This window comes from Chrysemys picta, chromosome 10 (assembly GCF_011386835.1).
Source record: "Chrysemys picta bellii isolate R12L10 chromosome 10, ASM1138683v2, whole genome shotgun sequence".
In the NCBI taxonomy this organism is placed as follows: domain Eukaryota; kingdom Metazoa; phylum Chordata; order Testudines; family Emydidae; genus Chrysemys; species Chrysemys picta.
In genome coordinates this window covers 4,342,736-4,357,072 of record NC_088800.1, presented here as the reverse complement: position 1 = coordinate 4,357,072, position 14,337 = coordinate 4,342,736, and the positions used below count along the sequence as shown (strand labels likewise).

General features: G+C 56.5%; 1 protein-coding gene across 4 annotated transcripts; it reads left to right on the top strand.

The window, feature by feature from the left end:
- Positions 1-908: 908 nt before the first annotated feature.
- Positions 909-13,435, top strand: SKOR1 (SKI family transcriptional corepressor 1). Of its 4 annotated transcripts, XM_065559157.1 has the most exons (10): positions 2,050-2,908; positions 3,586-3,877; positions 5,724-7,638; positions 8,416-8,512; positions 9,141-9,248; positions 9,939-10,010; positions 11,317-11,391; positions 11,691-11,765; positions 12,242-12,307; positions 12,653-13,435. In XM_065559157.1, the coding sequence occupies exons 3-10, from the start codon at positions 5,740-5,742 to the stop codon at positions 12,748-12,750; spliced, it is 2,490 nt and encodes an 829-aa protein (XP_065415229.1). In that variant the 5' UTR covers positions 2,050-2,908; positions 3,586-3,877; positions 5,724-5,739; the 3' UTR covers positions 12,751-13,435. The 4 variants fall into 4 exon arrangements, 3 of the variants coding, with proteins under 3 accessions (XP_065415230.1, XP_065415229.1, XP_065415231.1); XM_065559158.1 differs by lacking the exon at positions 9,939-10,010 and having other exon boundaries at positions 1,081-2,908; XM_065559159.1 differs by lacking the exons at positions 2,050-2,908; positions 3,586-3,877 and having other exon boundaries at positions 5,727-7,781; positions 8,382-8,512.
- Positions 13,436-14,337: the final 902 nt, after the last annotated feature.

Genomic DNA, 14,337 nt, shown 5'->3' with positions numbered 1-14,337 from the left:
TACACTGCCCATTGTGCGTGTGTGTAATAGAGATTCACTAGCCTCTGTGTAGCTAGATGCACCACCCTGTGTGAGTGTGTGTACACACACCGCTGTGTGTGTGGCTCGCCCAGCAGTGCAAACTGCCCCTTCTCACCACCCAACCGCAAAGCCTCCAGTCCCCTGGGCCTGTGGGGCCGGGATCAAGGGGCGAAGCTGCGCGTTCCCCCCGCAGCCGCGGAGTTTGACAGCAGGGCCGCGCGGTGGGGCGCGGATATTCCGGTGCCCCTAGAAACTCGGCCCAGCCCCGGCCGCGCTCACGCCCTGGGGGTTTATGGCCCGGTGGGACACGACTCCCCCTCCCCTCCTGCCTCCTAGCGCGGAGTTTGCTCCGTCCAAACGCGCTGTTAAATACGGTGCAATCCGCGTAACTCGGAGCAGTTACCGGGCTGCCTCGCGTCCTCGCTGCGCGTTTACACGGCGCTCGGCAAAGGCACCACTCAGCGCCACCACCACCACCCCCAACCCAGCCCGAACCGGGACTGCTTCGGAGGGGAACAAATTACAAAAATAAACGTCCCGCCTCATGAATCTCGAACCTGTAACTTTTGTCATTTACAAACGCTATTAAAATAACGTCTAAAGGCTGGCGCGCTGGGGGGGTGAATCTGCCTCCATAACCACACTTCGCTCGGGCTTATGAAAAGGGTTTATCTTGTTAACGTCCATGCAGATCCGCCGCAGCCGGGCCGGGTGGCACTGCCTGCTTGGTTCGTGCCGTAATAATGCCTAATAAATATTTAACTACGCATTTGTTTAGCGGGCTCCTCGCCGGGGTGAAGTGAGCAAAGGGACCCCGCTAAATTGACTCCTGAAATGTCTAATTACAGGCAGCAGACAGGGTGGGCCCCTCGCAAGCGGCCTGGTGCCCATCCCTTCCGCGGGTCGGCGAGCTCCTCGGACCAGCCAGCGCGGCGCACTCATTGGGCACAGCGCAGCCTTCAGTGGTTGCTTTAAATAATTAAAAGGCGAGGAATAATTACCGAACCCGAGTGTAATTATTGCGGGGAAGGCGGCCGTGCCCTCCCAGCATCTGAAAGCGGCTGGGGCAGGGTTACCTAGAGGCCGCATAAATGTTGCATCCAACCCCCCTCCCAGCCGGGCTCGGTAACCCTAGCGAGGAGAAGACGGGCTCCTGGAGCCCAGGGAAATTTCAATCTGGCGGCGGGAAGCGCTGGGGACAGGGACTTAAACTGGCTGCATTTAACAGCACTTTTATGCGGGCGGGAGCCCGCGCCCCAAACTCCAAGGTGGGGCACCCGCCGCTCCCCAGCTCCCTCCACCCCCGTCCTCGCTGTGATTAATTCTGGGGTGTTTGAAAAGGACTGGTCCGGCCCCAGCCCTCAACGGCGAGACTTGATCATATTCCTAGGAAGAGATTTATGGCCCTAAATCTGCTTTCAAGGACAAATACGTTTAATGATACATTAAATCCCAAGCAGGCAATCGAATTTTCATAACAATACTCGCTTTAATATGGAACACATATGTTGGTGGAGGGCAAACGCTGTTCTAGTTGAATGGGAGGCTGTTTAACAAAAGTAATAGCTAGGGGCGATTCGCTGGCCGTTATTAACTTCTGTTTGATTAGTGTAATTGCTCAAATTTGGTCCGGACAGTATGATTAATTACAGTTTAATTAACGTGTCCATTAAGAGCACTTAATGCCACAATGCTTTAGAAACAGCCGGAGGAGCGGAGCTGCAGGAAAACGCCGCGTTTGTTTGGGTGGAGAAATGCCTTTTGAGGATGGCTATTTTTGGTAAATGACAATTGAGGCTTTTAAAAATCGCTCCCCTCCCGCGTCCAAGCGAGCTGCCCGCGCAACGGACCAGCGATCCGCCGCCAGTTCGAGAGACTCGGGTCCTTTCGTTGCGATGATTTGATCGGAAGCCGTTCCCATTTCTGCAGGGGCTGCAGAGAGCCGAGATTGACGGGGGAGTTTTGTACACACAGGCGGGGGCTTTTCCTTTTGAAAGCTAGTGGCCTCCCCCCCCCCCAAAATCCCTCTGCCTAATTCATCACAATCTCCGACTGGCCAAATACCCCGCAGCCCCGTGGTAGGGAGTTTAACTAACGAATACAACGGGTCAACTTTTCCCACTCGAGTCCCCCCACCAGCCCGGCTTCGGGCCTGGCCCGTGGAGCCCCCCGACGCAGGCGAATGAGCGGGTTAGTCCTGAGCGAGCAGGAATGGTTCTGTCGGGGAGTTTGGGGCTGATGGTCCCGGGGGCTCGCCGAGCTGCTGCAGGGATTTAGAGAGAGATTCCCCACAGTGACCGAGCGGGACTAGGAGCTGTCAGAGTCCCCGAAGACCTGAAGGATGGTTATTGATCAGCTTATAAATAGTTAATCTCCCCAGGATTTCGTTCCCGGCGAGTATTGCACCAATAGATCAGCGGGTTCGCGGGGAGGGGGCTGCAGCCGAGGCAGGCGGCTCGCCTGGGGGCTCGAATGCAAAGTTTAAAAAACAATCAGCGCCTTCCCCTTTTACTGCGCCTTCTAATTACCCCGCCGAAGACATCGTTAGCCAGAGGCCGGGATGACTTTCTGTCGCATTTCATGGCGTCTTTACTTTCCAACAAGAATTGATTGGGCTCTCTCGGAGGCCTCTTTGGATGGCCCCTTAACGTGATAAATAATAAATTCCTTAATTTCTCCGGCCATCGATTCCCCCCTCTGCTTTTGCTCCAGTTGGGCACCGCCAGGCCCCCCAACCAGCCCCGGCTCGGGCTTTTCGGGGCAATTTGAAGGCAGAGAAAACACCTGGCTCCAGGTTTTCGCCGCTTCTCTCCCTCTGCCAGCGGCTCCTCTGCCGGGTAGCTGAGTGCCACATTCAGGCCTGCCCTTCTCGCTCCGGCTAACCGAGGTAAGGCGAACTCCGGAGCCCGGGGGGGGCGGCGGGGGGAAGCCGAAGTGTGCCCCCGAATGCACCCTCCGCTGCAAACTTCCCTGAGCCGGTTTTGTGTTCCGTGTTTGCAGCCCCAGCCGCTCTCCCAGCGCACCAACTTTTGACCCAGCTTGGCTAAAAAACAAAAATCCCAACCCTCTCCCACCACAGCGGTTTGGTTCCTGTCCTTCCCCGGGGGGAAGACGCACTCCCAGACAGGAGCCGCTCGGTGATCCCGCTGGACTGACGCCTCTCGTCTACCAACCCGCATCGCTCGAAGGCAGGAGAAATAAAGAAGTGTGTGAGGACGGGCTGCTTTGCCGGCTCCCCTCACCCCCCGCTCCCCTTTCCCTCGGCCCCTTCCTCCCCCAGCACGAGTTTCCCTCTGCTTGCAGTGCGGGGAGACGGCCCAGGTGAAAGGTGGACAAATCCAAGCGCTTACCTTTGCCAGATCGCGTGGATTTTTCTAATCGCTTTTCCTTTCCTCCCCCCCCCCACTTCCCCTCCCCCCCAGCAATTTTTGTCCCCCCCTTAAAGCAGCCCCGGCTGCGTTTTGATTGACTGGAGCGCAACCATGATTGACGCTCGCCCGGGTCCCGAAGGCAGTTAATGTAAAGACGCGGGTGCTAAGTGGGTGTGCCTTCCTATTATTTTAGCTGTCACTGGATCAATGTGCAACGTCTTCAGCTAAGGATCAGCATCCTCCCTTGGACTTGCCATGTGGTCACTTTTCTTGTTGCATCTCCGCGCGGGAGGACACGGGCGGAGGGCAGGCGCCCGGGCGCTCCCATGAAACTCCGCACCTTGCTTGGGGTTTGGATGCCGCTGCCGCCTGGCACGAACGGAACCTAGCGAGCTGGGGGTGGCTTGGTTTTGGGGGGCTGCTGCTGGACTATTTTGACAAGTGCTCCCGACCTTGCCGCCACTCCTGGGATTGCACCGCACAAGGTAAGCCCTTCCCCGCCCTGCCAGCCTGCACCCACGCTCCACGGCTGGCCTTGAATTTATTTTGCAACCCTGCTTCGAACCCAACACACACAAATCCAAGCAGAGCTTGGGAGGCGTTGACAACAATATGTGGGTCGGTGTTTGCAGCGACATTTCGGGCTTTCCCTTCTGCCGCATGCCTCTCTGCTCCTTCTCTGGATGGCGCCTTTCTCGTTTCGGTTTATATCGAAGTAATTCGTTTTAATACAATAACATTCGGCCCCCTTCTGCCGGTTTCACGTCCAATTAGGCGTTGGGATGGGACTGCTGGTGTGGGGGGATGAGTGACTTGCTGCCTTGAATTAATCACTTAAAAACAAACAAAATCTCCCTCCTCCTCAATCTAAATAAATACGTTTTCTTAGTATTGGATCCCAACGTTTTGGCTGCAGCCAAGACAACGAAGCCCCTGTGTCTGGATCCGGGCCGCGTTTAGACAGAGCTGGGGTGAAGTTTTATTCACATTTTCGAGGAGGACACTTCAGCTATTCTGTGTAATTACCATGAAAGCTGCTTAACGCGGTGATCCCTTTTCGATAAGCTCATCTGCTTGGCTCACGTTTCCTTCTGCTCTCGGGGCGAGCCTTATGGGGCAGGTCAGTAATCGCCCTCGCTCCTAATCCCCTGCAATGGCATTAGACAAGGGAGAAGGTCCAAGCCTGCCTGGTTCGAGTATAGTGGTCGATCCAGCGCATTTCAAAATAACACGGGGCCCAAAGTCTCGGCACAGACCCGCCAACTTTCGGCTGCCGGTGCATTTCCTAACCCTTCGCTCGTTCGGGCTGGCGCCTGGGAACCCTTTCAAACACGAGCGCAGCGGTTTTGATTAAATACATGTGGCCCCGTGTCACCGCAGGATTACTGCCAGGCTAAGAGACAGTGAGTTTATTTAAAACCACGGTTCGGGTAAGTCCTCTCACGGTTAGCTAAAGTGGAGCAGTCAGGTTAGCCAGTTATTTACTGAGTCGCTCCTCTAATGTGTAAATACAACTCCACGCAGCGCTAATTAAAGTCTATTTCCCTTTCCTCCAAATCTGGACAAATGCAGCACTTACCTAGCCGAGGTGCTATTGAACACAAATAGACTGGGACTAGTTTAGAGCGAGAAATCGAGCGTCTGAAATGTGAGAGATTAAAAATAGAGGAAAACGGGGGGAGGGGTGGACAAAAAAAATCCCCAACACTTTATGAAAGGATGTCGGGCTGTTGTGTTTAATGCCCTCCACTTTTGCTCCGAAATGGCCAAGGAGAAATCTGAGAACAAACAGGGTCGATTTGTGTCTAAAGACACCGAGAGATTCCTTTGCGACCTACAGAAGCGCATTGTGTCGCTCGTTAATATTTTATATTCGAGATTCTCTTCCTCTCTCGGTGCCCACGTAATACAGTAATTGTGGTAGATTTAAAATGACATGTTGGCCCTTATTCTCAGGTCTGCCTGGGTCTGGAGCCGCAGACAGATCCTGGTATAATAGGTGACGGGGGGAAGGGGGAAGAGAGATCTTACTTAACACACAGCAAAACCTTTCTGAATAGCGGCAGCCTCTAAAAATGTCTCCTTGTACCAGCCAGCGCCCAGGGAATTTTCTGCCTGTGCGATGCCCCTGTCGCGGTCTAGAGACGGATGCAGGGCTGCTGCTAAGACTGAATTTTACCAGGTAGGGGAGATCTGCTGCGACACAAAAGGCCCAACGATGCCCAGTTTGCCTGGCCTCCTGGCTGGCCGCTTTCCCCCAGGCGCAACGGGCACGCCAGGGCCGCGGGTGCGTGGCTAATCTCTGCCTTTTGTTGTGTTTTTGTTTTGCAGGCTTGTTTTGGGGGGGATGGAGGCGATTGCCAGTCAGATGGGAACGGGGAGAGACTCAAGCTCCTCCCCGAATTCAAAGCAAGAGCTGCAGCCCTACTCGGGCTCCAATCCCCTCAAGCCCAACCAAGTGGGTGAGACCTCCCTGTACGGCGTGCCCATAGTGTCCCTGGTCATCGACGGGCAGGAGCGCCTGTGCTTGGCGCAGATCTCCAACACCCTGCTCAAGAACTACAGCTACAATGAGATCCACAACCGGCGGGTGGCGCTGGGCATCACCTGCGTGCAGTGCACCCCGGTGCAGCTGGAGATCCTGCGGCGGGCCGGGGCCATGCCCATCTCGTCCCGGCGCTGCGGCATGATCACCAAGCGGGAGGCGGAGCGGCTCTGCAAGTCCTTCCTGGGCGAGCACAAGCCGCCCAAGCTGCCGGAGAACTTCGCCTTCGACGTGGTCCACGAGTGCGCCTGGGGCTCGCGGGGCAGCTTCATCCCGGCCCGCTACAACAGCTCCCGGGCCAAGTGCATCAAGTGCGGCTACTGCAGCATGTACTTCTCGCCCAACAAGTTCATCTTCCACTCCCACCGCACGCCGGACTCCAAGTACACGCAGCCCGACGCCGCCAACTTCAACTCCTGGCGCCGCCACCTCAAGCTGAGCGACAAGACGGCCACGGACGAGCTGAGCCACGCCTGGGAGGATGTCAAGGCCATGTTCAACGGCGGCACCCGCAAGCGGACCTTCTCCCTGCACGGGGCGGCCGCCGCCTCCTCGGCCGCCAAGGCCGCCCTGCACCCGCCGCCGCCCGGCGGAACCGAGCTGGCCCCGGTGCACAAGAGTCTACGCTGCAGCGGCGAGGAGGCGCCCGGGGAGCGCGGCGCGCTGAGCTTGGCCGGGGCGCACGGCGGGGCGGCCGGGGCGCACGGCGGGGCCGGCGCGGTACGCAGCTACCCGGTCATCCCGGTGCCCAGCAAAGGCTTCGGTATGCTGCAGAAGCTGCCGCCGCCGCTCTTCCCGCACCCCTACGGCTTCCCGGCCGCCGCCTTCGGGCTCTGCCCCAAGAAGCAGGACGACTCTTTGGGCGGAGCCGGCGGGGGCGAGCCCGGCAAAGGGGGCGCCCTGCCGCCGGGCATGTTCTGGGGCCACCCGCACCCCCACCCACACCAACCCCAGCAGCCGCCGCACCAGGCCGGCGCCGGCAAGGACAGCGGCGTCTACCCGCCCTTCCCCATGTTCTGGCCGGCCGCCGGCAGCCTGCCCGTGCCGCCCTACCCGGCCCAGAGCCAGGCCAAAGCGGCCGCCACCGCCGTGGTGGTGGCGGCCGCTGCAGCCGCCGCCGCGGCCGCCGCCGACCCGCCGGGCCTGGGCGGCCGCCACAGCGAGCTGGAGGGCTCGGAGCCGTCGGGGAGCGGGCGCAGCAGCGCCACCCCGCAGGAGGGCTCCGGGGCGGACGGCGAGCGCTGCTCCAGCGCCCTCTCCAGGGCGGCCGCCGAGGAGGAGCGGTCCGGGGACGAGGCGCTGCTGCCCCCGCTGCCCCTGCCCAGGAAGGGCAGTTACCTGTCCGCCTTCCGCCCCGTGGTGAAGGACGCGGAGAGCATCGCCAAGCTCTACGGCACCCGGGAGGCCTACGGTGGGGCGGGCCGGAGCGCGGCCGGCTACCTGTCCCCGGACTTCCTCAGCGAGGGCAGCTCCAGCTACCGCTCCCTCTCGCCCGGCGCCGACACGGCCGACGAGCCCGAGGTGGACGTGGAGTCCAACCGTTTCCCCGAGGACGAGGAGGAGGAGGCGGCGGCCGTCGAGGAGACAGAGGAGCCGCCGCCTCTGGCCGAGGAGAAAGCCGGGGAGCAGGGGCCGGAGGAAGGGAACCGGCCGCCGCCCGAGGGGAGCCCGCAGAGGAGCAGCAGCAGAGGCGGCTACGAGGTGGGGGGCTCCGCCGGGGACCCCGCTCCAAGCTGGGCCCTTCCCTACCTAGGGCGCTGCGCTCACGGGCGCGCAGAGACGGTAGCGCCGGGCCTGGGTGCAAGGTCTCAGCCCCCGGGAGAGGCCAGGGAGGCGCAGGCAGGGTCCGGGCAGGTGCTAGAGACCAGGCCCTGGGGAGGTGGCGGACATGGGAGGAAGTGGACACAGCTCTAAGCCCCAGGAGCTGTGTCTGGCTCCGGGTGAAGCAGGCAGGGGAGCGTCACTGGCCGCAGCCCCCCGGACGTTCAACCCCGCACGGTGTGAACTCCCAGGCACGTCAGAGGTGGCTTTGATTCACCCCCGCCCCCACCTTTCTATTATTTTAAAAGGGGTTATTCGGCGCACCTGTAAATTTACATGCAGCCGCATTAAACCACAGCTAATTAACCTGATTAGAAGGATTGCTTTCATGCTTAGGGGGAAAATTGCCTAAAATTAGGCGGCTGCTGGGTCTGTGGGGGCTGCAGGCTTTGAAAAGCTCTTGTACTCCGCGGTTGAATTTTAATGGGGGTAATTTTCTCCGGAGCGATAATAATTACGCTTAATAAAACGATAGTCGCCTTCTACCGCGGGGCTGTAACTCTCCAGTAACCCCCAGCAGCAGTAACTGGTCCTAACTCTGGGGTCTTCTCCACCCCGAATGCACGAAACCCGTCTGGGGCTGGCTCCGGGTCCTCGCTGGGGTGACCCCCCGCTTCCCCCAGCTCATTCCGTGTAATTGTTCCGTTTCTTTTGAAGGTCTACACCCAGGAAAGAGAAGACCATCTGCAGGCTCTGAAGAACGCTGCTTCACTGGGGCCTGTAACCACTTATCTTTGCAACCCCGAGGCAAATGGTAAAATTGACCTCTTTGCTAGCAATTGTCTCCGATGGCTTGAAATGTAAACGGGGGAGGGGCAGAGAAAATAGTGGCAACCCCCCCCCCTTTTGGAATAATTCTTATTCCAAGCCTGCTAATAGACTATATGAATCTTTCCATGTCATTTCCATTTTTGGCAGGACCTTCAAACAAACTTAGCTGTGTTAAGGGAAGGTCTTTCATTAAATAAGCCAAACCGGGTGTCATGTTGATAGACTGCTTTTTTTTTTTACTGGGATTTATTTAGGTGCAAATATTTGCTGCGTGTCACTTGTCCTTAAAGGGCAAGTATTTTACGCTCCCTGTATCTGGTGGCGTTCTCTCTTGCTAAAGGTCTGGCAGCGAAAACTTCAAAACCGCTGCTGAATTTTTAATGGAGAAGCCTGTGATTTTTGACTGTTTTCAACTCGATTCGGTGTCTCCTGTTTAGGAGAGCGTGCGCGCTGAATGCATAAACCTCCAGGAGAGCAAGCGACTTTCCACTTGCAAGGCGATTAGGATTAGAAGGCTTTAATAAGGACTTTGTCCTTAATTATGTAATTAAGGATATATTAGGATCATACTTTCGTTGCTTATGGTTGAAAATCGGTTTATTAACTTTAAGAGCAAGATAAGGACGACAATCACTCGACAGCAGAGGATTTAGAGACCAGCAAATCCTATCAAGACCAAAGGAATGTCTCGCATCCAAGCCCTGTAAATACCGACAGAGGTAAGCAGGAGGTCCAGGATTTCCAGTCTGTTCCAAAGGAGGTTTTTTGTGTTGTAACCCGGCCTGTGAACGTCCAGACGCAGAACTGCGGTGGAAACCGGAGTGCGGGCCAAGGGACAATAATCACAACTCCTGCGCTCCTTATCTTCCGCCTAAATAATAGATATTTTTGACAGCACTTTTTCTCCCCTGAAAGGAGCTCATTTAAATCACCAGTAAGAAGCTGTCCCCTACAGCTTTAGGCAAATAAATATTTAAATAACGTGGTGAATTACAAGTCACTTTTCCTAGGTTGCTATGGCCTTGTTTCCTCCCCCCCCTTCTCCCCCCACTCCGGGTTTTGTCATTTACACAGATGAGAAGTAGGATCCGGTTTTAGCTGTAACCCCCCCACCCCACTTTCATTATTTAATACCCCACCGGTCTGAGGAGCTTACAGACAAACTTTGATTAAATGCGGAACAGGACTCGCTGATCTCCACCCGCAACTATTTGAAGAGTTGTCGGTTGTGTTTTTCACAACTTAGTTAGTTAAACTTTCTGGCACGGGTCGGGGCACTGTTTATGGACAGTCAGGTTCTTGCACGTGTCCCACAGTCCCTCGCCCCAGTAACAGAGCTGAACTCAACCCAGTGCTTCAGGGCTCCTATAGACGCAACTATCTAACCCTATGCATGTTCTGCACTGCAGGTGAGGAAGGTCTCAGCATTGACTTTATGGGGACCCAACTAGTTGAAAAAGACATTGAAAATCTGGCAAGAGGTGAGGCTCCGGGGCTCCGGTGACCCTCTGGCAGGGGGATTTTTCCATTAGCTTCTCAGCTGTATCCTCCCACAAGCTGATTGATCAACTCAGTAACCTCAGGTCCCGACCGGGTGCGTGTGTGGCGGGGGAGGAATCGATAGGTTTCAGTTCTTGGTGTGAATCGGGCTCAGCAATCCAATGAACTGGATGCGGATAAATAAACCGATTTTCAGGTCTTACACAAAGACCTTGGGAGGCGGAATCAAACCAGCAGGGGTTGGAAAGCGTGGGCTCTATTGCTTTCTGGCCAGGAGAAATAATGCCATCTCTACACCGGAGTGACTCGAACACCAGAAGCGTGTGAGAAACTCCTTACGCAGGGGATAGAGCAATCCCAGTGCGTGGCTGGCTTTATACGCCCGTTCCTCTCCCTTTTGGGTTTTGAACAAATGAAATAGATGGAGGGTGAGCGAGAGAGATTTGGGTGAATGGGATCTACTTCTCCGTCCTGTCCAAAGGACCGGATCCGAATAGTAAAAGGAGTGGAAGTGGGCTCGAATCGCGCACCTAGCAGAGATGCTGGGCGCTAGTAAAACAGGCCGGGTAGACGACGCGCGGTGGTGATGACCTGGCTGCCAATAAAGGGGCAGAAACTGGCCGAGAAGGGCTCGTTTCTCGCTGGCTTGGTGTCTTACAGAAAAGCTATCGAGGCCTGGCCAGGGATCCCAAACTGTAACGAACCCCGTCAGCGTTTACAGACGCCGTGCAAGGGGGCCGGGCTGCTGCGTGGGATGGTTAATTCACCTCCACCTTCTGTTGTCACTTTCCATAAACCCGTTAAGAAGCTGAAGGCTGGGGGGTGATTCGCATTGTCCTTAATGGGCAGGGATTTGAAGCGGCCCCGTGATTCAGCCCGAAGAGCTGAAATCTGCCAAACGTGGGTGATCAGAAATCCCCGGGAATGATTCACGACACAGATTGGGCTTAAAACCACCGACCCGCGGTGATTGCAGCCTCTCTCCTATTAAAAACGCCTCACCCTAGTGTAAGGGTTGGAGCCTCCTGGCTTCCCAGGACGCTTGGGTGCGCCCCGAAAACGAAAGCAGCCCCCAGCCCCATCCCTTCGGATGGACCCCGTCGATTTCAGGTGCCTTTCGTTCCCACGCCGAGTGCCCCGTTTATCGTTTTTATTTAGGCCGTAGGTATTTTTTTCCGGGAGCGATTAACTCCTGTGATTAATGTAATATAATGCGATTCAAGCAAACGCGGCTCCTTCTCCAGCTGGAAAGTGTGTTTTCTCATGTGAGGCTTTATTTTTCCACAGACGAATTGCAAAAATTGCTCCTGGAGCAAGTGGATCTTAGGAAGAAATTAGAACGGGAATTCCAAAGTCTGAAAGGTACCAACCTCCCCCCCCCCCACCCCAACCAACCCCCTAAGAGCGTCTCCTCTGCCGAGCCGCCTTGATGGGTCACGTATCAACGACTCCGGTTTTTATAACGACTTAAAATCCACTTGAACCCGTCCCACTGGGGTCTTGTAGTTTCGCACTGTTTTGAGCAACCCTCCAACGGAAAAGTGGGACACGTCCCCCAGCCGCAGGGCTGTTTTACACCTCCCCACTACATGCATGCTTGGGCCGAGGGGGAAGGCGGCTGCTTTACCGTTCTCACTTCCTGCCGCCTGCCATCCGCACAGATAATTTTCAGGATCAGATGAAGAGGGAGCTGGCGTATAGGGAAGAAATGGTCCAACAGCTACAAATTGTCAGAGGTAAGGCTCGACTCAGGTGAGCCGCCCTGGTAGGGAGCTTGCCATGTGAGCTCTGTCATTTACATGTAAATGGGAGGTAATTTAACAATTATTTTTTTTATTGAATATCCTTTTGTATAGTCTGATTAGCCTCGGAATCGCAAGCCAGCCCAGCATACGGCTCGGAGGCATCATTACATAGGAGTGATTGAACTTCTTATCGAAGCAATTTCCAGGGCTTCTAAATTAAAAACCGAGGCGTAAAATTACCTGGGAAGTAATGCCTAAGTTGGCTTGAATGTTGACTGTATCCGTCTGCCTTCAAGCGCAATTCTCAGCCGTTACTTTCCAATCCCAGGCTGCGATCAGAAGCCAGCGCGCTCCTTGGTTTGTTTTTAAACCCCAAACTCCAAGGCCGGGTTTCATTAAAGCTCGAAGGGGCTGTGTGTGGGGTGGTGATTTATGCCCTTCACTCTGATCCGTCCCCCTCTTCCCAGATACCCTGTGTAACGAACTGGACCAGGAGAGGAAAGCTCGCTACGCCATCCAGCAGAAGTTGAAAGGTATCTCTCCAAAGCATGGACGGAGATGGGGAAATGCCCACCTGGAAAATCATTGTCTTGGGGGGGTGGGGGAGGAATACACGGATGCGAAATAAAACGCGGGCCACTTGGGTTTGTAACCAAACCGGTGTCGATACGACGGGGAAATGTTGAACCAGGTGTGCGGGGAGAGGGGGGCAGATCTGTAAATCGCCTCAATCAATAGTCCTTGAAGAGGGATGCACCTGAGATTGTACCGCTGTCAGGGGAAGCCCCGGGCGGTGGGGATCGGAACCGGGCCCGGTGTGAACGCATGCGGGGGACCAGGAGTAACGAGGTTTGCTTTGTGTCTGTCTCTCTTTGCAGAGGCCCACGACGCGCTCCACCACTTCTCCTGCAAAATGCTCACGCCTCGCCACTGCACGGGGAACTGCTCCTTCAAACCGCCCCTGCTACCCCAATGAGCCCCCCCCCCCTTCCCGCCAAAGCCATGCGACTTCGGAGTGTGAATAGCCGGCAGCCCCTTGCGCCGCGAAAGGGAAAACCCAGCCACAAGCCATTTCTAAGGAGACACGTGTAAATACAGGACTGCGTGGAGCTCTCGGGCTCAGCGTTTCTAGAAGTGTAAATACAGCTCCTCCAGTCTGCGAATCCGGGCAGCTGACCGCCAAGGTGTAAACGGACCAAAAGCGAATTAACAAAACAAAACGCCCCCAGACACGGTCCGCTGTGAATCGGTTCTATCCAAGGAATCCTGCAAGCAACTTTCTCCTTGCTCACTGTCTGCCCCCTTCATGCCTACCTGTCTGTTCACTTCTTGAAACCCTTGTCTAGACTGGAAAAAGTGGCTATGTGCAATGGATATAAATGTACTGTGATTTCTCTTGGTCCAGTATTTGTTGACTTTTTATTTATTTATTTATGATGTATATTTATTTCCCCTCCACGCTCCCTTGTAAATGATGGATGTGACAGCACTTTATCGGGCGGTTTGCGACTCACGGTACACCCAAGGAAAGGAGAAATAAATAAAAACAACCCTGCCCCTGTTGTGGGGGGAGACACCTCTGTACGCCATTTTTGTTCTTTAATAAAAACAACCTTTAAGCACGGTGGGGTGGCTGCTGAGTTGTTGCCCCGGCGGGAGACGAGGGGAAGTCGGGGACCGAACTCTGTTCGAAGTGATTCGACTCAATCCACTTGTAACAGGGACTGGCTCCGAATTGGCTCAGGCCGGGGTCTAAGCACGGGGTAGCCGCTCTTCCTGGCTAAAACGCGGGGAGGTCCAGGGCAATACCTGGAGCAAGGTGTCTACAATTCATTTCCGAGCAGAATCCTAGACCCCCCCCTCCCCCCGGCTAGCCAGGACTGGGAAGGGACCCGTCCTACCTGCGCCCCAGGGTAATACCCAGCCCCTCCCTCTGCCGCCTCCCCCACCTCTGGTTCTCACCCCCCCCCAGGGGCCCAGGAGGCTCTTAATCAATTAGCCCCCCCCACCTGACCCCCACCTCCGACCTGACCCCCCAGCTCCAGCCAGAGGAGCCGAGGCGCGGTCTCCACCCCAGCCGGCTGCGGACGGGGGAGGGACACGCTGGAGTCCCGGCAGCAGCTTAGGGGCCCGGGGCCATCTCCCCGGCCGTCAGCGGGGCGGCCTCTGGCGCGCCCTGGTTTTGGTTCATTGCCGCCGTTCTCCCCTCCCCAGAGCCAGCCGCGCCCGGCGCAAAGCCGAGGCTGGAGGCGAGATCAGCTGTTCAGGCCCCATTTCCTCTGGCCGGGACCCGCTGCTGCTGCCAGGGGGGCAGGAGCCGGCCCTCGCTGCTCGCTGGGACCGGACCGGCTCCGCAGCGCCTAGGAGAGAAGACAGCGGGCTTCCTAGAGCCCCCCGGCCCCTGCCCTGGGAGCTGACTGGCTCCTTGGCCCGCTCCTTCCCCAGATCCCAGCCCGGAGTTGGGGCATTTCCCTCCCTTGGTGCAAAGGCCCAAACAACGCCCGGTGCTTTGCCACCTGCTCGCCCCTTCCCAGCCCCCCCTCCCCGAATCGGAGTGAGACCC

Coding starts and splice junctions, on each gene's coding strand:
- SKOR1 (XM_065559159.1), top strand. CDS start 5,740: ATGGAGGCGATTGCCAGTCAGATGGGAACGGGGAGAGACTCAAGCTCC. Junction 11,766..12,241: donor ACAGCTACAAATTGTCAGAG/GTAAGGCTCGAC, acceptor CCCTCTTCCCAG/ATACCCTGTGTAACGAACTG. Junction 12,308..12,652: donor CATCCAGCAGAAGTTGAAAG/GTATCTCTCCAA, acceptor CTCTCTTTGCAG/AGGCCCACGACGCGCTCCAC.